Source organism: Xiphophorus couchianus, chromosome 5 (assembly GCF_001444195.1).
Source record: "Xiphophorus couchianus chromosome 5, X_couchianus-1.0, whole genome shotgun sequence".
NCBI classification, from domain to species: domain Eukaryota; kingdom Metazoa; phylum Chordata; class Actinopteri; order Cyprinodontiformes; family Poeciliidae; genus Xiphophorus; species Xiphophorus couchianus.
In genome coordinates this window covers 27,259,960-27,285,313 of record NC_040232.1, presented here as the reverse complement: position 1 = coordinate 27,285,313, position 25,354 = coordinate 27,259,960, and the positions used below count along the sequence as shown (strand labels likewise).

The 25,354-nt window shown below is 41.8% G+C and overlaps 1 protein-coding gene across 1 annotated transcript in view; it reads left to right on the top strand.

The window, feature by feature from the left end:
• The window catches only part of znf407 (zinc finger protein 407), a 196,700-nt gene that overhangs the window by 131,396 nt on the left and 39,950 nt on the right, over positions 1 to 25,354 (top strand). The window contains exon 9 of the mRNA XM_028018396.1: positions 5,104 to 5,282. Within this exon, the coding sequence (XP_027874197.1) occupies positions 5,104 to 5,282 (179 nt within the window). The remainder of the gene's footprint in view (positions 1 to 5,103; positions 5,283 to 25,354) is intronic.

Here is a 25,354-nt window from a genome sequence, read left to right as displayed (position 1 = left end):
ACCCATCATCGGTTTTAGATGTACTCATTTGTTTTTTTTCCCCCACCTTCTGTGACAAAATCATTTCAGCGGCTCGCTACACCTGCTTTGCTGAAATGAAGCACCGGACTCAAACTTTATCTGTGTTTTCGAGGCGACTACATACATATGACAGATAGAAGGGGGAAAAATAAATGCTGACAAGCTATAATTGTTCTCAAATTATTGCTTTGTGTTTTAAAAAAACGAAACCTCTGGGTCACCCTATAGTTTATACTCAACTTGGTCGATACTCTTAAATATCCCTTTTACGTCTATTGAACCAATGTTTGAATGTTTGGAGGGTTTTTCTTTACATCCAGATGTCTCTGCTTCCTTTATATTCATTAGTTTATTCAGTTTTTAACTCTGTGAGACGACGAGGACTGTTCTTATGAACCTGGGCGCACACAGTTGCTTCTTGCAGATAAACTCAGAGTGTGTTGTTAATGACCGATAATAAGCTCTAGTATTTCTAACAGATATTTGCTGGCATTTGAAGTCTTCCTGTCTTCAAATACCAGCATTATAAAAATATACAGAAACTGAAGCATTTCGTCCTCTGTGATGCAAATGTTTTACTCACTTAGCCACTTTTACCTGTAGAAAACAAGGAACAAAAATAGTCAGGACACAGGACGATGCTGAACAGAAAGCTGTAGATTGTCGCGTAGCATTCAGTTTATGTGCTTAAAAAACGAAAATTTCTTGTTACATAAAAAAAGAAATCATCTCTTATCTCGTTGTCTTTTTCAAACCCAGCCGATTGAAGCGTCTCACTCACTTTGCAGCAGTCCCTCCACCTGGACGAGCATGTGGCGAAATCGACTGTGTGCAGTCGATTTCATTCAGTCGTTAGCTTTGCAGCAGATCCTCATGTATTAAAACCTCATGTGGTGCTAGCATAGCATCATTAGCTGCATCTTGAAATGGCTGCTCTTTCTCAATAAAACCTGTCACAGCTAGTCACATAAAGACTTTATTGTTGTAGCAGTAGTTTATGTAAATTTCCTGAACATTTAGGTTCAACTCCTAGTAACTGTTAATAGGCATGTTTTAAATTTATTTTGGAAATAGTTTCCAAAAAAAAGTTGAGTATTTGCTCTGTAGACCATCCGTCATATAAAAAAATATATCTTACGTTGAATGATGGTCAGTATTTTGTAAATTTTGTTCAAGCTGAACATACTGAAAATCATTCAAAGCTAGATCGTTTGTAAAAACTTGTGCTACTTTATGAGGATCAGTGATCCACATGCTCCTTTGTGTGAAATTTGGGCCTCGTCTCAAACCACCAGGCTGAACTCGACTATAAGAAAGATACTTTCCCGCAGAACGAGCCAAATGTTCTCGGCCCTATTGTTCCCTGGCTGATACATAATGATCGTTACTGATAGCAGCAAATGAAACACTAAATTAGAAGCCAAATTAACATTTTGGTAGCCCCAAGGGTTCTGGGGATCCAGAGGGGGAGGAGGTAGACGGTGGAAACACCCTGCTGGCTTACGAAGATGAAGGCAGGACGTGAATGTGAGGGGCCGTACCTGCGCCTTGCTTTTACACCCTCACCTGGTTGTAATAAGGAGCTGCTGGATAGGTTCGACCTTTGAGTGAATTTCGGGCTTCTGAAATAAAAACGCCGCTTTCGTAGGGAAATAGTTCAGCCTTCTGTGACTGACAGCCGCTGCTCGTTGGAAACAAAATCCGCTCCAGGGATGTGATTCGCACAGCTACAGTATTGCATGTTAAATGTTCCGGGTGTCGTTCACGGTTCTCACTTGATACGATGCTATCCCCATCAAAGCTGCTTCTGAGACGCATGTAAATGAGCGGGGAGTAAATGATCTATCAAATGCCACTCATCCACCATTCAGACAGACACAGATAATGGAGGGGGGATAATTATAGTTGGGAAATAGTGGTGAAAATATTCTAATGATATTGCGCTGGGAGTCCGGGGTTGTCAATTAATGATGTCTGTCTCACTTTTCCGCAGCTATTTATGCAAGCTGCTAAACTGCTTTACTTCCACTGTTTAGAAATGATTGCTATTGTTCACAATGAGAAGTTCCCCCCCCAACCGCCTCTCGTTAAAGTCATAGTGGTTTCTTAAATGGTCTAATTAATCCATAGCCTCTGACTTCTCGCGGGCCTGTGCCGACTATTACTTATTGGATGCTTAACCGTTTTTGTTTTAATCCGGCTGATGGCGCGTTTGACGATGAAACGCGTGCCGTCGGCGGCGGTCAAAACCTGCAACCTTGTAAACTGACGGAAACGATCAACGGAGGAGAGGGAGCCATTAACCATTCGGCACAATATTGCACAAATGATTCGCATTACAACCCCCTCCAAAAAAAAAAAAAAAAAAAAATACTCCAAACACACACAAGGAACACATTTAAATCTTTCCTAACAAAGCACCTCTTCAATTACACCTCTCCCATTAGTATACAGTCTTGGGGAGGAGGAATGTGGAAGTGGCTCAGATGAAGCAGGGAGCCGCAAAGTGGCGGCGATGAGGTGACGTGTGCGTCGGCTATCAGTATGGCTGACTCCCGTGGCGGGCGCATAGGTTGGGGGAGGTTGTCGAAACGGCGTTGGACTAATTAATCCGGCGTATAGTAGGAGGGTTAGTGTGGGCTTTCACTAACTGTGACACCTGCTGACTCCTAAACGCACATTGTGTTGTTTTAATATGACAATTACGCCATTACCATATCTGAGAGATAGCATGCCCCCCATAGGAATCCACCCGCGCTCTCTTTAGAGCCTTTTAGCTCTGCTTCAAATTTTATCTATTTATGCCGCAGTCCTAGAATACCAGATCAGCTCGCTTTTCAGCATTAAATGCTTTCTTTTTAGCAGCTTCGTTTGTGTTCATTTGAGTGTGACAGTTTAAAATTCTTTTTTTTGTGTGTTTTTCTGTTGTTTTTTTTGTTCTCCATCAGGCTGAAGTGGATTCAACAGATGGCTGCAAGTTGCCTGTGAAGCTGCTTTGCTTTGTTAGTCACAGTAGATAAAACAGTAATCACAGAGAAAATATAGTTATTTGTATGGATAAACTCATATTATTTAATACTGAGTTCTATAAAGTAAATGAATCGCACTGTGTACAAGTCCTTTACAAAAGTGTGTGTTTTTTTTCAGTTTGTCACCTTATAATGACAAACTTCTATCAGTCATTATTACAGTTAATTCTGATTATTATATAGATATGAAGTAGGAGGAAGAATATAACATGTTTTTTTTACATTTTTATATGTATTTAGCCACCTGTGGGCCAACTTTTGATGAAAATACATCTGAAAACATTTAGCTTCTCCAGGAGGGTGCTTGACCACGTCACTTTCTTCCACGTTTGTTGTGCCCCATGACTCGTGGTAAATTCCTATCAGGTCATCTTGTAGCTTTGTTCCAATAACAACTTTCTTTTAGCCACTCACCCCTAAATGCCAGATTTGTTGACTAAAACCAGTAAAGGAGGCTAAAATACACTTGCACTGCATACCTACATTTGTTGAACTGTTTATTTTTTTTAACTCTGCAGAATCCTTGACCTAGTGAACATTGTGCAACATTACATGCATGCAATAAGGGAAGGTCTGGATACTCGACGTCAGTTATGCAAAGCTAAATTAAAGTTGGCTAAGCTAAATCTATCTATGGGATGCTAAATATAGTAAAGGGATGCTAAGTTAAGTTATATATATCTAGATCTATATACAGTAGATAGATCTATCTATCTATCTGTTTGTCTGTCTATATATATAGATATATATAGATATCTATATCTGTGTATATAGATATAGATATCTATATATATAGATATATATAGATATCTATATCTGTGTATATAGATATAGATATCTATATATATACGTGTGTGTTGGTAATTTTCAAGACTCATAAAGGTATTATTTCTTCGGGTTGAGAATGCCTCAACAATAGAACATCTATTCTCTACTTGTGCACCACCCAGTGAGAGCTGGCTCCGTTTTTTTATTTTTTTATTTTTTATTTTTGGATTGCAGTGAAGCCAGGCCGGACCACAGACCTGTGATGGAGAGAGGCGTCTCTGCAAAAGTGAAAACAAATTCCCTCTTTGGCTGGCGTGAGCTATGGCACAGTGGGGCTTTATTGTCCCGGCCAAGGTGATAAGGGAGAATAATTGCGTATTATACTGTCCGAGAATGTCAGGTCCAAACTGAGCACAAGTGCCTCATCCATCAACGCACGACGGTGTGTGAAGGAGTATTCCGCCCCGCACATGCGTATTTGTATGATGTATTGTGGGTGAGCACATGTCTGCGTGCGAGTTCATTGATTCATGTCTGTATATGAAGACCACTGCTGTCATTTGAGTCTTTATTCTTATTTTTTCTTTAGCTCACGCTTTTTATTTTGCTGGTATTCAGTCTAAATATGTACGCGCCAGTCTGGCTGTACCTTTAACATGAGCCTGTTTGTTTATGTGTGTATGGGGGCAGGTTTAGATACAGTCTGGGAGCAGATCAGGCAACATCATTAATCAGCAGCGGGTTGCGTCTGACTCTCCGAGCTGACATTGTTACATCCTATCCCCCTGCAGTAGCTCACTTCTTGGCCTGGACTGTTTGACCAGCACACACATACACACCCCCACACGCAACACACACACCACAACAACATCATCCTTTACCTTTCTTACAGCTGCTGAAGATACATAACTGCATAAAGGATGTCCTCAGACATCTCTGTTCAATGCATTCAGTGGGCCTGGATCCTCCAGCGGCCCTAACATACTGCTCCCAGCATGCTCAGATGAAAGAAAAAGGTGTGATAAAAGGAACACAAAATAACTTTATTGTGTCAAAACTGGATAAATTTTATGCTCGGAGCCCTCGTCCAGTCTGTGTCTGGGGTTCTTGTCTCGTACATGTCCACATAACAATAAAATGTTGGACTCGATAGCAAATATTTCACTTATATTCTCCCTCTTGAAACATCTTTTGAGCGCTCGCTGTTTGTTTTTTTAAATATAATTTTTCTTTACTCGGGAAGATAAGAGTTTCATTGTTTGTTTTTCTCGGTTTGCCTCCCCAGGTCCAACTGTGCCGAGAACATCCGGAAGCACATTCTCCATACGGGGAAACATGAAGGAGTGAAGATGTACAACTGCCCCCAGTGTACCTACGCCACCAACTCCCCCATGGAGTTCCGTAACCACCTGAAGGACAATCACTTCGACATCGAGAACCCAGACCTTGCCTACCTTCATGCAGGTAAGGTTGCACAAATACCAACCTAATTCCATATTCTACTAAGTTCTGGAAACAGATTCAACAATACACGATAGAATATGGCATTTGATCTTTACTAACTGTCTGACATTATCTGTAATAGTCCAATGAAACCTTTGCCTTAGGTCAGACATAACAGAGCATACCTGAATTATTCAGATTTCTATCAATGCAACAGATAAATTCTTTAATTTCTTCTAAAAGTCAGATGAGTGTCACTCTTTCTGTAAGTTCCTCACTACTTCGATGACTTTGTTTGTCTTGGTTACTGAGCAACTCCTCTGGATTGGCCAAAGGCTAAAGGGGCATTTCACCAATCTTACTGCTGAAGATCTGTTCTGTAGTCAGAGGAGCCACCGCTCTGCCTCTGAACACATTTCTTTGCTATCTCCAAGGGGACCTCTGTATTCTTAGATATCAACAAAGGTTGTGTCACACTGATGCTATCGGCCTGTTAGAGTCTTCAAATATTTGCTAAAAAACAAAATAAAATCAAGGCATACACTGCATCAACTTACAAATCTGAGAATATCTAAAGAAATATGACGGTGTTACTGATAATCATCAAGTTATTTCCTCGTTTTGCCAACTTTGTTGTGGAAGCAGAGTGCAGTCACAAAATATCTATATATAACTCATTTTGGGGGATCATTTATAGTGGTGGGTTGCCTCTCAAATGTAACCTCTTCAATGACACTGAATAGTTTTGCTTTAAGGTTTTATGAAGTTTGTGGCATACTACAGGGATCGTTCCTTCTCCCCCTTATGCTTTTTAAATTCATGTCTTCAATGAATCAGATTGTTTAACAGCATCCGTCCATTCGTTATCAGTTCATTTTAATTACTAAGGAATCTTGAACTACGGTTCAGTTTGCAGATTTTTCTGAGGAACGTGTCTCCAGAATATTTGCAGATTTTTTCATAGAGCTGATGTAAAATATTTAAAATAAAATACAGCTTGCGAAGCTGAAATATTCAGGTACAATGTCACTTGGCACGCTGTTGGCGGCAAATGAGCCCTTACCAAAAATGCATAGGATACATTTTAAGTTGAAGGAGACAGTTTGTTATAATATAATAATAGTAATGGAGATCATGCCTACTTCTTTTTTCTCCATTTTAATGTCACTCCCACTCTTCCTTTATAATGGTGCTATACAAATATTAGACTGACTTTGTTGTTTTTTCTTCTTTTTATGTCTTCTACCCCACATCTCATGTTAGTGGGGAACATTTATTCTACTTCCAAAACCTTATTTCTTTTGTTCTTTCGAGGTTTTCAACCTTGATCTTGCATTACTTCTCTGAAGTGTGCTAGTCGACATTCTTAGAGTGCATTTTTGTCAGTGGACCAAGTCTTGTCATTAAGCTCTGATGGAGGTGCGCCCAGCCACAAAGAAGCGGAGCTCAGAGATTGCTGGTGTAGCCATCCCTGCCAATCACTCAGGCCACAGAGACAGATGAAATCTCGTCCTTCCTCGATTGGGTTCCTTTGTGTTCCAGTGTTCCTCTTTGTCCTTGAGGACCTCCAAATCCAATCGGTAGAGTGGCTGTCCTTCAGAGGTGCAGTGATCTGCACCTCTGAAGATCACTGCACCTCTGTTATCTGTTTATCCTGTTATCCCTCTGACCTTACACAAAGGCATTGGAACCAGAGGGGGGCACCATGGAAAAGAGGCCAGGCAGGGACATTACTGGAAAACCACTGCTTTCTGTTGATACGTATATTCCTCGAATTGATATGGGTTGCGTCCTTGTTCGGACCCTGAAGCTTGTTGTTCTAGATTAGTGACTCGTTCTTTTTCTTTATATGTTTTTGTCAAATTTAGAGATCTTTCTTAACCTTCTTTACTTCCACCTCCTAACCTTCCCGTTCAACCTTTTTACCGTAGTACTTCCATATTCTCTGTATGCTTTCACCTTTAACCAAAGCACACATTTAGGTTTAGATTTTATTTCTCACCTCAGTATTGCTCTCACCTTTGTTTTGTCCAGCTTCCTATGTTTTTGTTTGTCCTGACCTTTGGTTAAAACAGATTCTGAAGCGATTGTACTTTATGCCTCCCAAGTTTCACCTGTGAACCGAAAAAAAAGAACTAGGTATACAGACGGAAACCTATTCTTTGGCTTCCCTGATGAAGACGTGCAAGGCTAAAAATACATTTACCTTTTATTTTAGTATGGTAATTTAATGTTGAAAATTGCAACCTTTATTGTGGTAAATCCTTCAATCCATCCATTGTCTATATCCGCTGGAGTTGGTGTCTATCTCCATTGGTCACTGATCAAGAGGTTGGGTATACTCTGGACAGATTGCCACTCAAACACCGGGCAACTCAGAGACGGACAGGATAAACAATCTTTGACACATACATGTACCTCGGAACAATTTGGAGCAACCAATTAACCTAACATGGTTTGGGACTTCGGAAGGAATCTGGTGTACCCGACATCCATGCATGCACAAGAAGAACACGCAAACTCCATGCAGAAAGTCCCCAGACCGGCATTTGAACGTGTTAAAAGAATAACTGTTTTCACAGAATTCCTGGTCGGACAATTATTTGTACCTCCTACTGTAAATACTTTCTTTAACCTGAAAGCAAAGGACTTAAGGAAAATGTTGATTGGGAGCACCCAAGTGCATCTCATCAACACATTATTTGCATTGGGTTGACGGCTGCCGATATACTACATGGTACTGGACTCCAGCCTTGGATAGATTTACCAGAACTTGAAGAGAGCAGGTTGGAACAGGACCATACCTAGCCCGTGGGGTTAGGGGGTGTGAAGTATTTGCGGCAATTATTAAGCCTGACACCATTCATGCGTGTTGCCTTTCAGTTTCCTCGTCTACTGCTTCAACAAGGTTGGATCATACAGAGAGGCTTTGAGAATCCATCCTTCCACAATCTCACTAGATCCGTCAGAGCATTTAATCCTCGCTTAAGCATCCCACACACCCGGGCGTACTTCACTCTACTGAGACTCATGCGTGCCAATGTAGGCCCAAAGAAGACTTCTGTGCAAGGGTCAGTTTCTACAGCCGTGTATGCATACTCAGCGTCTGAACTAATGAGGCTGAGACTCAACACAATCAGTCACAAGGACACACATGACATGTGACTGACACTTTCTGTGCATGCTGAAAGTGGCAGGTGTGTGAACTTGACTAGGTGCCCAACTATCTCATCAAACTTGAAAGGATCTATACGGGTTGTGGGAAATGAAGGGATTTGTCACAAGAAATGTAGCCAGTTGGTATTCTTGACTATGAAGTCTCAACCGTCCATGAACAGTGTGCAGGGATTCCACATGGCTGACAAAATATGCACAATACACCCCAGTATGTGGAAGCCTTGAGGGATTCTTCCCTTCAGCTCATCCTATGGGCTTTCCACAAGACTTAGTTCTGTGGACTGAGACGGGTATGGGAGAAGGTTGCTTTTGTGTCTGACTAATCGTTTCTCTTTTGATCTTAGTTGTTCATGATACAATGCACTCTAACATGGTTACCAAGGCTGACACAATACCACACTTTATAGTTGGCATAAGATACTTTGCCACGTTTGATCAATTGTGTCATCCAAAACCCAAAACCTCAGAATCTGGCAAGATAAACCCAGGTCCGTGTCTATAATAATGTGGAGACCCGTGGATATTATTTCTATATCTTAGGGAAACATAGAATCATGGAAACTATTATAATTTTTTAAGTATAAGTAAATAGCATAAATAAATAGCTAATTATTTTAAAGGACTTGTTGTACCAACATTTGTGCCACTGTTGAATTATCATTTATAACGAATGTTCTCTACTTTTTTTCTGTCCAGTACTGCAATGGGTTACATACGTTATCACAGACTTTTTTTTTTCTCAGTGTTTTGTGTGAAGGTCAGATCTCATCTGAAAAACACACCATCCAAAGGAAGCACATCCTCCTCCTTCAGTCAAATTAAGCAGCGTATTTTCAAGATGTCATCTTGCCTCTAATAGATATTCAGCTCACAGCTCACCACATGCAGGAAGCAAAGAATGACAGCAGTTGAAATAACCCAAAATGCAGCAGCTGGCCCTTTCAACCCAAAGAAGTAAACTTTTTCTCTGAAAAATAATTGCCTTTAATATTTTATCCTCCAGGAGTATCGGCATGTAAATAAGGACAAATTTTGTCGTTAAAACCCAAAAGCAAAAAAGAAGAAACAGGTGATGTGAAAGATTGAATATCCACTTGCGAAGCGCTCCTCTTTGAAAAGGAGCAGAAAGGGGAGGTGGAGGTGGCAGCGGGAAGAGGAGTTCTTCATCTAAGTAGACAGAACGAGTCCAAAAGAAAGAGACAGGGGGAAAAAAGATTAAGAAGGTAGATGTTGAATTAACCTGCTTGTGATTGCTCTCTGTCAGAGTGGCACCGGGGCCAGCAGCGAGAGGCAAATCAGCTGTGATGGCCCTTCCTGCTGTTCCCCCTTTGAAAGACACAGATCAAACGCAGCCCCAGTCACGGGCCCTTGTAGCCCCTCGTGCCGGATTGATTGACACCCGAACGTCTCGGCTCGCGCTTCGCCTTTCCATATCTCTTCTTCTCGTCTCCCCTCCCTCTCTCTCTCCCTTTCTTTCCTTCTTTATTCATCGTCGCACTTCGAATTAAAGCCTCTCTCAAGGATGAAAGCAGAGGTCCTTTGCAAACGAAGGAAGAGAGGGGAATTAGATCCAGCAACTGATGGAGGGGAATGGTGATTAGGGCATCAGAGGGAAGGAAGAGGGAGAAACAAAAGGAGGTTAGATACGTGAGGGGACAATGTTGCTGACAGGAGTCATTTTGATAGAGCGGTAATGACAATTGTCTTTCATGTGAGGAGAGACGCCGCGGCAGAATCACGAGGCGACAGCAGAAACACGGCAGAGCTTCCGCTACACCTACAGAGTCTGCAAAAAGCATTTATACCCCTTTTATTTACATAATTTGTCAGGTTGAAACTTCAAATAATACAGATTTTTTTTATTGGGATTTGAGGCGTTAGACCGGGGGTCAGCAACTTTTTTCCATTGAAAGAGTCACTAACAAAACTCGCCTAGAGCTGCAAAACACGATTTACTAAATGTGTACATTGTACAATGTTTTATTACGGAAGCCAGCAAGATTAAGCTAACATTTATTTCTATTTTCAGATTTTACATCAAGATGAATCCTCTATTACTATAGAAAAACGCAACTTTGTGGAATGAGATGAGCCTTTTCTATAAATACAGAAGAAATATAGGTAGCTAGTTACTTTTAAAAGCCTGTTGTGGATATTGAAATCACATTTTCCATTCTAACTTATGAGAGAAACTTCTAAAACGTGCATTTCCTACTGCATCCATGATCAAAAGTATCTCTTTTTTGGTTTTGTAAGCATCATTGTGGAGGAGCCAAAGAGCCGAATGGGTGCAGGCCCAACACGCAGTAGTGTAGAATTATGATGCATGTTATAAAGCTTTTGAAAGTGTCGTGTGCATATTCAATCCCACTTACTCTAATACTACTAAATAACATCCACTGCTTTGACAAAGCTCACATTTAGAAAACGGAGTCGAATTTAACTCGGCATAAATGCAGCTGTTCTACTGAGGCCTCAGAGGTTGTTGGCGAACATTAGTGACATGGTGCCCGTGCATCCTTAAAAAGGCTTAAATTCATGTACCTAAAATCAAGGCCTTAAAATGTCTTAAGCTCATTAGAAAATGTATATTTGCCTTAAATATGTCGATCACATGTCTTACATTTTGTCATAGCAGGATTATTTGTGTAGTTTTTTTCTAAGTCACCCACAAACATAATCATTGTGTTTTTTGACTCTAGGCACTTGTGGCTAACTATAACTAGCTTCTAATATACCCTAGCTAGTTAGCTAGGGTATATTCTTTGCTAGGGCTTCTTCGCTTTTGTCATCATGAAAGTGTAAATTTATCTCCTGTTGGCTGGACATTGGCTCGCTTCTGTTGACAACTCTGTATGTCGCTGCATTTATTTTGTCCTAAGAAGCTGGACAGTGCTACTATTTAAAATGTGCAATTTTCTATTGTACACTTCTGTCGTGATGCAGGTCTTGTTAACTTCATAATGGCCTTAAAACGGCCTTAAAAATCTTACATTTGTGTTTGTGATACCAACAAAAACCTTAAGTGAATCTGGTGGAGTTGTAGAGGTCCACAGCTCATGTGACTGAATCTGTTGATTTGCAAATATTTCCTTTGTAGAGGAAAGCCATAGTATGTCCCACTTCCAGTTTATCACAAGCCATGAACAACAAACACAATAAACATGTGGAAGAAGGTGCTACGGTCAAACTGCGACATCTTTCCTTCTGCAAGCTAATCAGAGATGCTGGGAAGATAGATGGAGCTAAATAAAGTGAAATCCTGGAGGAAAACCTGTTGGACATGAGAGTGGAATAATAACCCTGCACTTAAACTCAGTGCTACTATGGAAAGAATCAAAGTATATTCAGATGCTACAATAGTTTGACCAATATGTGCTAAGTTGGTAGAAAGTTTAAAAACCTATTTGCAGGTTTAATTGTGGTGACTTTGATTATTAAAAAAAAAGCATTTGCTGAGAGAAGCCAAATTTAAAAGTTCGCCACACCTTTCAGATTTTTCCTGCTGTTTCTCACATCAGTCTATCCTGTGAAACACAGTGAAGTTTTCAGTTGTACTATTAAAAAAAATGTGGAAAATGGTTTGAATCCTTTAACAAGACACTGACTAACCTCTCTAAACTCCGCCTCAACATCCGGTAGACGTGGTGCAGCCGCGCCACCCATTCCCTCTCCGTCCTTCCAGAGAGGTCGGGTACGTTGGTTTGTGTTAAATCGGCCCGACGCGCCACTCACAGCCCACACCAAAACGCAGGCGAAACACCACCGTCAGCTTTGTCAGACCATCTCCGTTGCCCCCGGTTGTTTTTTTTATTTTTATTTTTTTGCATTTTGAAAAACTTTCCCACATTTTCAGCCAAGGTTATAACCGCCCACCTCCGGGGCTCAGAGATCAAATGCTTTGTAATTAGCTGAGAGCGTCTGAGGACACGACGCTCGGCACCTGACAAAAAAAAAAAAGGTGAAACAAATAAATAAGTAAACTTCTTGGAGGCATTGTTGCTGCTTTATGCAGATTATGTTTTCCATAATAATCCATGATGGATTGCCACGGCAGAGGGCCAGAGGAGGCGCTGGCCTTGTAAGTGATGATCTTAATACACAGTTATAACCACGGGCAAATTCATTTGTTTGCTCTTTTTTTTTTTTATATTCCTTATTAAGCAAATCTGTAAACAAATATGGGTTTCGATGGCTTTTACTTAAATAATGCACCTCTGTGGGCGCGCAGCTACCCCTCCTCGCTTTCACCTTCTGTTCATCATGTAATGAAACATTACTCTCATGAGTTTTACTTGCATATTGTGTTACAGCGGCGCGTTGGATTGTTGGAGGACAGGTGTGTGTGTCATGCAAATATGCCCCAGGTATTCCCGAGCATACGACACCGTGTTGACGTTGTGAAAGAAGCCGCAGACACCGGCGATAAAATCAACATCTGTTTCTAATAACACCGTGTTATATGTGACAAGTTTTTGTACGGGCAGGGACAAAAACACAACACAGGTTTTGAGAAAAAAAGAAAACGGTGATAGGACTTCAAGTCGTCAGCTTCGGTGATAAACCCGTGTCTCCGTGTCACCTTCCTTATGTTTGCGTCGGCTTGATGGACATTAATGAAAAACGGTGTTCTGTTTGGAATTATGTAAAATCTGAGGAGCGGAGTTGGGAAATTGTGCTGACGCCACGGCAACAGCAGAAGAAACTTGGTGATGCTGAGGTGAAGCTAACGCTGGGATTCAAACCTTTTCTCATCCTGTTCGGTTCCACTGCCGACTTTAAAAGTTTAGAAATGTTTGTGTTTGGATCTTTTTCTGCTCTGGTTGAAGACGGAAAAAAGCAAAGAGTCTCAAAATTGCATATTGTGTTGTTTTTGTGATGTTTTATCCATCCATCCTTTTGTCATCAATCTATCATTTTCCATCCATTCTTTTTTACCAATCTTTCCTTTTTCATCCATCCATCCATCTATCCATCCTTTTTCCCCCATTCTTTCTAGTGCATTCTTCCATCCATCTGTAGAAATATGCGCCATAAATTCACTTCATCTGCGACAGACTGGCGACCTGTCCAGGGTGTACCCCGCCTCTCGCCCGGAACGTAGCTGGAGATAGGCACCAGCAACCCTCCCGACCCCATTAGGGACAAAGGGTGAACGGACAATGGATGGATGGATGGATGGAAATTCACTTCATCTTTTTGCATTCACACAAATTACTAAGAATTAAAAAAAGAAAGCAAAGCACACATTATATATATATTTTTTTCAAACCATCTGTTTGCTTCACTTCAAGATATTACAACCTGAAAATGACTCACTTTTATTGTTTTGAACCAACTATAAAATATTTCTCCCACCATCAGTTAGTGACCTCAGCGTCCACGGACACAGAAGCCTTAAAGCAGCGATTGAAGCTCTGCAGAGAGAATGAAGCTATAAAGGATAAACCTTACAGCTTCTTCTGATCCACTCACTTTGACCCGTTTATCCCAACCTTTAAAAAAGAAAAAAAAAGCCCCTCTTTTTGATTGTTAATCAATATTCAATACCTGCTTCTCCCACATCCGCCGCCACCACCACCTCCTGTGTTGTCTTGTTTGAGTTATGAGAGCAGAGAAGCATCTGCTCTGTCTCCGGTCCCCAAGGAGACGAACGCCAACGGATGTGTGAGTCTTTTTGGGGTTAGCTAAGCATTTTATGGAGGTGGGGGGGGAATAAAAGCACATCAGTTGCACGCATCTCAGAAAACCAATCCGGGCCCGGTCTGGGACGAGCAGGCAGCAATTCCTGCGTAATGACCTGCTCCAATGAGCGTGAAAGCTCTCCCAACTGGCTGCATTCATCACACATCAGCCACAACAAACTCTCTTTTGTTTCATTCTTTTTCCCTCCCTACCTTTTTTTTCTTCTTCTTCTCTTCTTCCTGCCGGCGTCAATCCGACAGCCTCTGCTCGGCTGCTTAGCCGCCATCAGGAGTCCTGACTGACATGTGGTGTTCAGTCAGACAGTTCAGGTCTTACGAAACCGATGTCTACATTTTGTATATCTTATATATATATATAGATATATATATATATAGATATATATATTTGTCACCTTTTGGCTATCTTGAGCAAAATTAGTTCCGTGGGATAAATGATGACCGGAGGAGCGGCTGTCATTGTCGGACTGGGTCAAACCCGGTGCCTCTGGACACGTTCTGTCACATTCGGAACATCCGAGGCAGATTGATGACACATGATATATGCTCCCCGGTGTTGCCGGTGACACACTTAGGTTAGCTTTGTGCTTATGTTGCAGTGTTCTGAAGCGTTGCAGATGGCTTATGTAGGACACAGCCGAACGGGACGAGAAATGAAAACTGTAGGAATCTGTTTTTAACAGGCGCTACATTCCCGATTATGACATTTGGAGGGTAGGAAACTGGGCGAGGTAGCGTGACGCAGTAGCCGTGGCTCTACTGCTTTTGCTAAGGAAAATGAAAATAAAATAAAAAATAAAGCTTTAATATGATATTTCCTTATTCCCTGAACTGGGAGCAGTAGATAATGAGAAACTTTTTATACTTTCTTTTCCTTGAAAGCTGTACTACCAGTTTTGTTTTGATGCACTACGCCGGCTCTCTCATGAATTGGATAATCACTTATATAAACTACTGGTTTTTAGAGTCCCCAGGGATTTACCAGTGCTTATCTGAGTTCCTTTTTCCTGTTTGTTTTTTGTTTTTTTTCTTGTTCTGTGGAGGTTGGCGTAGCTGCCGGTCGCTATAAAGTCTCAATCCCTCTGCCTCTCTTCTAACCATCCAGTTGCAGCAAACAGCTAACATGCTAGAGACAGACAGATGCAAGTCGGTATTGATTTAAAAAAATGTGTTGATAGAGTTAAAAGACTTAAAAAAAAGAAGGGGGGAAGCAGAAAATATAAAACTGTTATTGAGCGATTAGTGCAGCCCACTCTGCCCCGTCCTGACCTTTTACTGAGCCAACAGTACTCCGTAGTACCAACATGTTGTCCCTGATCGCCACTCTCATTGGCTGAAGTGCACTTCTGAGAGCTCCATCGCGACCTTTGCCCCCCCCTCTGCCGTGCCAGGGACCCTTGCGGTCCCCCTTCCTGTCTACCCCTTCCGTGTGTCGCCTGTTTGGTGGCTCTCCAAATGTGTCAGCGTCCCTAATTAGCTACAGGCTCAACTTTCCCCAACTAAACAACCAATTACCGACACTTTAGCCCTGCCCAGTCCCATGTTTCCTGATACAGTGGCCTATTAGGGCCCCTTATTTCTTCCCCAGCATAATTGAATCCCCTGGCTTCTCATCAGTGGGCTAATTTAAGCCAATGTGCAGAGTTGGTAATCAGACGGGTTGCCCATTAGGCTATCAGACCCCAATTAAGTGCCCTCTTATTTCCACCATAACAAGACACTATCACTGCCGCTGTTATTGTATAGCCTCTTGTAGTTCTTAGGTTTGTTTGGGGAGAATCTGCGGTTTGTTTGGAGAAGGAAAGGAAAATGTGGAATAAAGAAGTTTTAATGTCAAGTTCTCGCCGATGCAAGAAGCGTTTCACCAGATACACTTACAAAGGAAAAAAAAAGATGTGTAAAAAAAGTAAGCCAGAGAGAAAGAGGTCTCATCTTTAGAAAGTCCTGAGAGTCTTTAAGACTTTTCACAAAGTTTAATGTTGGTCATAGATTTAAATTTGTCTTAGGTAATAATTTAACTCTACGATGTAGCTAATCGGTAGTTGTGCAGGTTGATAGAGATGCTCCAAGAAATTATTTGGTGACTATTGTTGACCTATTTCCAGCTTGACTGGGCTCTACCTGTGACTGTTGCTCAATGACACAGTAGTCATCTTGCAATTGGAAGGTTGTAGGTTTGATTCCAGCTTCCTCCTTTCACATGTTGATGTGTCCCTGGGGAAGGCACTTCACCTCCAAAGCTGCCTACAATCTGTGTATTGGTGTATAGATGTTTCTGAGTGAGTATGGGTCAATGCCGACACCGGAAGCAGAAAAAAATTGCATCGATTATTTTTTGAAAGAGCAGTGAACGCACCGTTGTGAGTGGGGGCACTAGCATGGCCTCGTAAAACTGGAGAGACATCATTTTAATCTGAACATTGTAATCTTTTTTTGTTAAATTTATTCTACTTTTCAATCATTATTATAAAGTGTATGGTAGAGTAATAACATGATCATCTTTCTGATTGGTTGCCAAATCTATGTAGCTGCTATGCTCCTCAAGCTAGCATAGCATTGCCAACTAAACTCAAAAGGAATGAGGAACCATTTATGCCAAACGAATAAAATAATTGCTGAATGAAGAATAAAGGTGAGAAGAAATATTCTAAAAGTTTATGTTTCTTTACACATTTTGTAACGTCTTCTGTGGGCTTGCAAAGGGGGTCTGTATCCAGAAGCTAATGCTGTTTGAAGGGTCATGGCATGGAAAAGCCTAAGCTCTGAATTATAACACCTTTCGGTGTGGATCCTGTGGTTAAGTGAACAGTGTTAACCTTTTATTAGTCTCCTTGAAATGAAATTGTTAGAAGTGGAAGTACGAAGCTTTTCGAAAGGTTCTGTTTACGTAGACATGATTGATCCAGGCGGCAAGAGCGCTCATAACTTCCAGCATATAATAAGAAGGTTCAACCAAATTCAACAAAGTTTGTTTTTTAAAATGATTGATTTGGACATGTTGGGTGCCTCAGAGAGGAGGTAAGAATCTATGTTATCTAGGAAATAACTCAGAATCTGCTCTGTTAGCGATGCTAGTCATGCTAACATCAGGTGCTAAAAACCTCCTGAACTTTGGTCTTTCATGCCCTTATAGTTTAAAAAGAAATCATTATTGGCTCAAATTGTCAGGGGTAGTTTTATAAAAACTTGGGAGTTTGAAAAATTGGCAGTAATTTCAGATCATTACGTTTTCATTTTCCATGTTTTTGTAACAAAACAAGGCACTGCATAAACGTCCTAAAGCTCCTCGATGGCTAAAACTAGCCGGGAAAGAACTACCACACCTCAAAGTTAAAAAAACCCCAAAAAACCTGTCATCAAATTATAAAAGTTTGTAGATGAATGCCTTCACCAAGGGCACGCCTTTCTGTCCTCTCACAAGTGTGAGAAAAATCTTTAACTTCTTTTTTCTCTCTTTCTTCTTCTTTGCTCTCCCGGTTGCCTGTCCTGTCTTGGTGACTGGTGCAGCCGAGAGGAGCCCGAGTGTGAAAGAGGCCCGCAGAGGCCTGATGAGGACTGTCTCACCAATGTCTGGGACATCTCAGTACCCCCAGTGCCAGTGTGTGTGTGTGTATGGGTGCGTTTAAGGTAGCAAGAGTTCTGCTGCGAGCGCGTCTCAGTTTCTTTGTGAGTTTAGTGTTGGTGTCGACTCCCCATAGCCTAATTAAAAAGGCGAGAAAAGCCACTCACAGGGAGATTAAACCTAAAAGGGTAAATTAGTGCTCAAAACGGGTGTGGCATACGCACACATATGCACAGGCCATGAAATCTCTTCTGACACCTGTAAGAGAGGGGAACAGAATAACAGAATGAGGGGGATGGTAATAAGAAATGCCTTTTTGGTGATTCAGTACAACTGGGTCTTACGAATTTGTTCCAATGAGCTGCGCTTTGTGACAAAAACAGAAGTAATGAGATTTTGAGGGTTTTGATGGTGTGTTTTTGTTGACTGAACAGCAAATCCAAACTATTTGCTCTTTTTTCTATGAGCAGTGTCGAACCTTAAAGTCCTGTGTAATGAAAACTGCGTGCTTATGATGTTGAACTGAATTTGATCTTCGGCTGTTAAGGCTAAACTGTAAATTTACTTTTGTAAAAACATAATCACAAGACGTATTATGTTAAAATTGAACACTAAAATTGGAAATTTAACACAGAGACAACTAAAAAGAAAAAAAAGAATATTCAATTATTCAGTTTGTTTTTCCTTTCTAGCGGAAATGTCCCGACCTCGCTTGTATTAACCCCTCTTGTTTTTAATCAGCGCTCTAAGACAGAAGGGCTGCTGCGCAGCGTGGCACTGGAGCTCTGAGCTTGAGGCGATATTATTTACTCAAGGCCCTTTTAGCCTGTTTACACTTGACAGTCCATTTTATTTGACTCAGATCTGCTTAAATCTAATATAAGCTTGGTCTCTCTATGCTCTGTTTTCGCACCTTTCTATTGTTTTTCTTTTAACATTTATTATAATTTTTCTTTTGTTTTTATCAAAGGAGGTTATAACTCGCGCTTTACTGCTATTTTTTCCATTCATATTTTATAGACTACTTTTCCAGTTTATGCAATTTCAATGTTTGAGGGGAAAAATGCAAAATTTAAAAAAAAAATAAAAACTTTCAGCTCTCTTGAGGTGCTTTTTACATTTATTTCAAACTGTTTATGTTAATGAAGAGGTTTTAAGAATCCAAAAGGGGTCCAAAAGTGCCACAGTTTCAAAAATAAAACTGATATATCTGCATTTAAGCAAAATCAATAACAAATACTGAGATAAAACCATATCTATTCAATATTAACATAAACAGATATGTGCTCCTACATATGAATGTGTTTTCTTCTTCACATTTACTCATCAAAGCCAGAGGGTGGAGTTAACACTTCTCCTGTGGGATACTAGACAATTAAACTGATGACTTATAATTTTAGGCATGTACTTTATGTGCACACTCACTTTCCAGTCGGTGTTTTATTGCGGTGTGTACAGCTTATGAATTGTAGATGACAGCATCTGCTGTACTTGAAACACACTTTGGGGTTTTCATGATTGAAAAATTTGCTTAAATTCAGCATAAGCGTGGAAAAATGTAAACCTTACTTCCCAAAAGATCTTTCCTAGGACCTTCGACCTTAAAAGCAGGACTTCACGGGACTTTACCACTTGGGAACTTGCAGAGAAGAAACCCGTAAATTCAAACTAATATCCTAAAGAGCTGCCTTCGTTTCTTCCCCATGTAGCGCTCGCCAGAACTTCTTTGCTCCAAGTAGAGTAAAAATGTGTACAGAGCCTTCAAAAAGCTCACTCCAATAAATTGAGAAAAATGAAGCCTTTACGTAAAGTACAAAAACAAGATTTCAAAAGCAATTGTTTTCCCATGACCAGAGTCACAATCAGTGGCTCCCACAGCGATTCCAATGACTTGAATTCACCTCCAGCAATTTATCGTATACTTCAGTTTTTAATCAAAGTGTCGAGGAACTTTTAAAGAGCAACTCATGAATCCTAATACACTACACTTGTGACACAGGTCCTCTTTCTCATAGCCACTCCTTAAAATGGGAATGACAAGAGAACATGGAAGTAAATTAAGGCAAATGTGAGCCAATCGTCAGAAGTCAGGAAACTGCTGTAAAAAAAATATATATACTGTATATACCAAATTACTTAAATTTGCCCATATCTAGATTCAGGTCAAAACATTTCCAAAACTCATGTTTGGGGAACTGAATCAATGAATATTCTCTACAGTTTGTTTGGTTTGGTTATATGTAAACGTTTTTGCCAGGGGAATTGTAGATGACAACAATATCTACAATTTATCGGGTTTTATTTACAGCCTGCATCTTGCCTGCAATTTTCTCAATTTATTGGAGTGAGCTTTTTGAAGGCTCTGTACACATTTTTACTCTACTTGGAGCAAAGAAGTTCTGGCGAGCGCTACATGGGGAAGAAACGAAGGCAGCTCTTTAGGATATTAGTTTGAATTTACGGGTTTCTTCTCTGCAAGTTCCCAAGTGGTAAAGTCCCGTGAAGTCCTGCTTTTAAGGTCGAAGGTCCTAGGAAAGATCTTTTGGGAAGTAAGGTTTACATTTTTCCACGCTTATGCTGAATTTAAGCAAATTTTTCAATCATGAAAACCCCAAAGTGTGTTTCAAGTACAGCAGGCATTCCATCCATACATTTCTACAGTTTTATCTCTAAACTGTAGAGCTACACTAAAATGAACTTAAAATCACCCTAAACTTGTTAATATAAGCAGTTTGGGCAGAATTTCCTGTCAATCACAGGAAAATGTGAGGTCCAGAACAACTTTATTTTGTAGTTTCCCGCTAATTCTTCTTCTCTAGCTGTAGTTATTCTGCTATTCTCTTTAGTTATGATCTGATGTTGTATCAGGAAGTCAAATGCAATATCATTTATAGATCTCTGCAGTAGCACATCCTCCTACTTTAACTAGAATACAAGAGGGAAGGTGTTTATTTCGCTCTTTAAATTCTGGTGACTTTCAATACCCTGAAATTAGCAGGAGTGCATTGTTGTCGTTTTTTTTTTCTTTACAGTCAAGCTCCACACACACACGCACACGCCGACACATGGATGTCACATCATCAGTCACCCCGTTTCATATAAACATCCCACATTTCAGCAGTGTGCAATAACCACCTCAGGCTACGCCGGTATCTCTTTACTACTATCTGCTCATTTTTGACCCCCTCAATCTTCCACCCCCTTTCTGCCTCGTGTTTTGTGCTTTTCTTGCACGCTGTGATGTTGTTGTTTTTTACCATTTCAACTTGTCCTGGTTTCGTGCGCGCGAGCGGAGAGTGAGTGATGTGACCGTGGGGCCGGCAGCTCAGCTCTGCCGAGCGATCCGTCTCTCTGTCTGTTTGCCCATCTTGCCTGTTTTGTTGTCTCCCCCGTGTTGTCTCTGCTCCGTTTGACTGCTATCAGACAAGTGTGCTGTTTGGCAGAGCAAGCGTACGCCGTGTCATCTGTCAGCGTCTTCCTCCTAAAATCCGCCGTCGAGGAGTAAATCTCGGCCTGGCACGCGCACAGACACGCACCATTTCACCCCACAACTTCATCTCGATCTTATATTCCTTGTGCCCCCAACCCCCTCCTCCTCTGGGGACTTGGGCGCGTATGATTGCATGTATGTGAGAGTCAGCGTGCGCGTTTGGGCGCGCGCAAACACACCCGGTATGAGAAAAATAGATCTCCGCTCTGTCACGGCTGGGGCCTGCGGGCATAAGAGGCCTTAACGGATGTCTCTCTCAGCAAAACGCACACTTCCGTTCCCCTTCACCCGAGCCCTCACCCCCCTCGAGCCCATGTGGGATGACGTGCGCGAGCGGGTCCCAGACCCCTCTCTCCCTTCCAGAGCTCGTGGCAAGTAATACAGATTCGGGCTCCTCTCAAGATAGTGATCGGCCCTGATGTGGCTTCAGAAATGCTATCTTTACCGGTGTGGCTGAATTGATAATACCCCCTCCCCAGAAACCCCTGCTGAACCCCCACCACACATTTTATTACAAAGGCCTAGTTTGTAAAAAGGTAATCATTTACTGTTGCTACTATCTCCCCTGAGCCATACATCTTCTGTCTTCGCAGGACAAAGTTCTCCTGCTGCTACTGCTGCTGTTTTTTCCCTCAGTTCTTGTGTGCGTGTGTGTTTATGCAGACTGCCTCCGAGTTTTCCCCACACACAACATTCCACCTGATCAAATTAGATCTGTTTTTGTTCAATCTCCTTCTTTTTTCTTTTTTTTTGCGTCAATCTGCGTGGGCACCGTTTGTGTCTGTCTGTAAAGGACAGGGAGGCTGAAAATGACAGCAAATGAAGGCCTAATCCCTTTGGGCACATTGAGGAATCCACCAAGGAAAGTACCAAAATCTCATAATTTCAATTATCATATTTATCATATTTATTCATTTTCCCCCAGCCAGACTTAATGCCGTCGCTCAGCCTTCCCACCCCCCGATTCCTCGCCGCTGCCTCCTCTGTACGTTAATCTATTTTTTTTCCTCCCCTCCACTTCTCTTTCCACTGGCGAGATGTGAGCCTGCCAGTCACGCTGACTGACAGCACTCAAGTGGCCTACGGAAAAGCAGCTCGTCTTTTTTTTTTTTTTGCTTTTGCTTTTCCTCTTATTTTTTTATGTATTTTCTCTCCGTCCGATGTAGCGTCGGTGATGCCGGGGCCTTATCAGGAAACCCAATTTGTGCGGGCGCGAGGGGGATGCCACTCACTCTGACTGACAGCTCTCAGATTTCCAGGCGGTGGAGGGATTTCCTTTAAGTTGTTGGGTTCCACACTGTCATTGGATTATTTTATCATACATGGAGGTGCTTTCACTCTGAACACACAAAGACTTACCAGACAGACTAGCCCATGTTCCCACTCCTCTTCTTTTTCTTTTTTTTTTTTGCGCTGCTTTGTGTCCATCTGACCTTGGCAGTCATTTTGACAGACAGATGGCAATCCACATCAGGTAAGATTCAGCCTTGTGGACATGATTAAATTGTTTTGTTTCAGAGAGGAAAAACTGGGGTTAAAAAAAAAGGCCTCCTTTGATTTGTGCAGAAGCAGGTATTTCTCTGATGTGTTTTTATGCAGCCGTGCAAAAGCATATTTGACTTTAAGAACATTACATCTGGGAATACAGGCATATGTATGTACTTATGTTCTCGTCTGATCTGCGTGCATTAACATTTTCCTCCCCATCTGTGTATGCGTGTGTATGTGAGCTTTTTTGACTTTATGAAAGTATCACAAGCAATCGCAAACTTAGCTTATTTTATTAGGATTGTGTGTGACGCACCAACGCAAACTAATGCATAATTTTGAAGTGACCGGACAATTATGCATGACTCTCACAAATCTGAAAGGTGCAGCACGTGCTGGGTTTGTATTTGTATTTGTCTACGCAACCTTGAAAAGTCTTAAAAAGTCTCAAAGTCATATATTTAAAATGAAGGCCCTAAAATGTGTTAAATTCATAAGAAAAAAATAAGTTGGTCTTAAATACATCAATCACTGGTCTTAAATGTTGTCATGGCAGGACTACTTAATCTCGTAATACCAATGCTTGTTTTCTTGTCGGACTTTTCTGTCAGGCGAACGTTTGAGTCACCGGCAAACAGTCATTGATTCGAGGCAGTTGTAGCTATCGCTAACTAGCTGTTAATGTACCTTACCTAATATAGGTTTTTTGCGTCTATCAAGAGTAAACTTACCGCCAGTTGACTGAACAAAGTTCATCTCGCTTCTGTTGCCAACCCATAATCCATCATCTGAAAATGGAAAGAGTGTGCTACACCTCTAAGTTTGTTTTCTTGCTGGAATGTTTAAACACTGTGTCTTTAGCTCAATTCAGTCTAGGTTCGGTTTAAACATGCAGCCAGTGCTGATATTTAAAAGATGGTTTAAATCAAAAAATTCTAATCTGAAATTACACATTGATCCCATAAGAAGCATTTCAAGTTTACTGGGAGAAAATGTGAAAAAGTTAGAGATGTGAATCCTTTCTCAAGATTCTGAATCTTGCTCTTTTCCCTTCGTTTTAAATAAAAACACACTTTGAGTCTGTCGCTGTTTTTCTTTTTTGTGATGCCCACGTGTTGGGGTGTGTGTGTGTGTGTGTGTGTGTCGGCTGCAGTGATGCTCACGCCCGTGTTTGTCAAAAGTGACCTCCGAATCCAGAGGCTTATCGTGGCGGTGTTCCACATTATTGATGGCGAGCGGAGATATCGACAGGCCGAGCGCCGGCAGCTTCCAGCGGAGCCGGCAAGCGGGATGGGACTTTGATATGACATATTGTGCGTCTCAGGACAAGCCATAAATAATTCTGACACGTTTTTGTATGCATGGGAAAGTCCTTGATTCAGCCTCCCATAAAAATAAACTTCTATTATGGAAGGTATTTGTCAAGTGGGTGCGTGATGGATGGCCCGGCGTTTACCCCGTGGCAGGACGATGGGTTATAGATGCCCGCCGCCCCTTGCCGGGGGAGGAGTCGCACCCGGCAACGCTGACACCAGAGTAATTACTGCCCTCCTCGCCACGGCAACGGAAGAAGTGGTGGTGGGGGGGTGCTTTATACACACACCTGCACCTCCCTTCAACCCTCCTTCCACAATGCCCTGTCACACCATCAGCATAAAGGGTGATGAAAGCTGGACATGGACGGATGAACGGACAAACATGGGGATACATAATGAGATTTGTATGTTGATTTGCTGAGTGATTGATTTAAAGAGGGACAGCCCCTGTTATCCGCCCATGAAGACGATAACTTGTCGTATATTAATCAATAACCTGGAATATATTGCTGAATAAGTTTGGATGTGTGATTGCTGACGTCTTCAAAAGGACATATTTTAGCTGTTTGATTCCTTGTGCCCGTGCATCCTCGAGTTGGCACTCTCATGAATATGTACGGGCCTTCTGATTGCCAACAAGCACACGCTCGTGTGTTGTCATTCTCCGGGCCCAGAGGACACGTTTAGCCGAAGCCACGCTGCCATCTGAGCAGGAGGAGGAGCGTGGGCGTGGGGTTGAGGGGACGGGTGCTCTCCGAACTGCCATTACACCTCGTCTACCTGCGCAGGCGTGCAGGTGGGACAGGCAATCGGGATAAGGGAAAGGGGGCCTGGGGTGGCAGCCTGACAGTGGGAGTGACACCTGCTCGCCCGCCGTTTTTATTCGTACAGCTGTTTCACTTCCTTTCCCTCAACCTTTTCCCTCCCTTCTTGCCTCTGCCGAACTCGCGCTCTTCCCCTCCAGCAGACGGAGCCAGGAAGAGGCCCGTCACAGCAGGCCAGGGAGCGCTGAGTGGGACCGGTCCAGATGTTGTTGCGGGCGAGGAAGGAGGAGGGTTTCTGACAGGATACAAACCCAAACTCGGAGAGTTACGGTAACATCCACACGCTGCCTCTGTGCCACAGAGCCTGCTGTTAAAGGAGACGGTTTTTACAAGACGGCGGTTCGTAAGTCAGCTGCCATATGCCATGCTCCGACACACAGTCTTCAAAATTACACATGAACATGGACCTAGAGAGTAGCACTCAGGGGTTTTTTTTCAACTGACTAAATTTAAAATATCACATTCGAACTGTATTTAAAGTAGTTAGTGTTTTATTTGTAAAACTTTGCATTTCAGAAGCCAGTCAAGAAATTG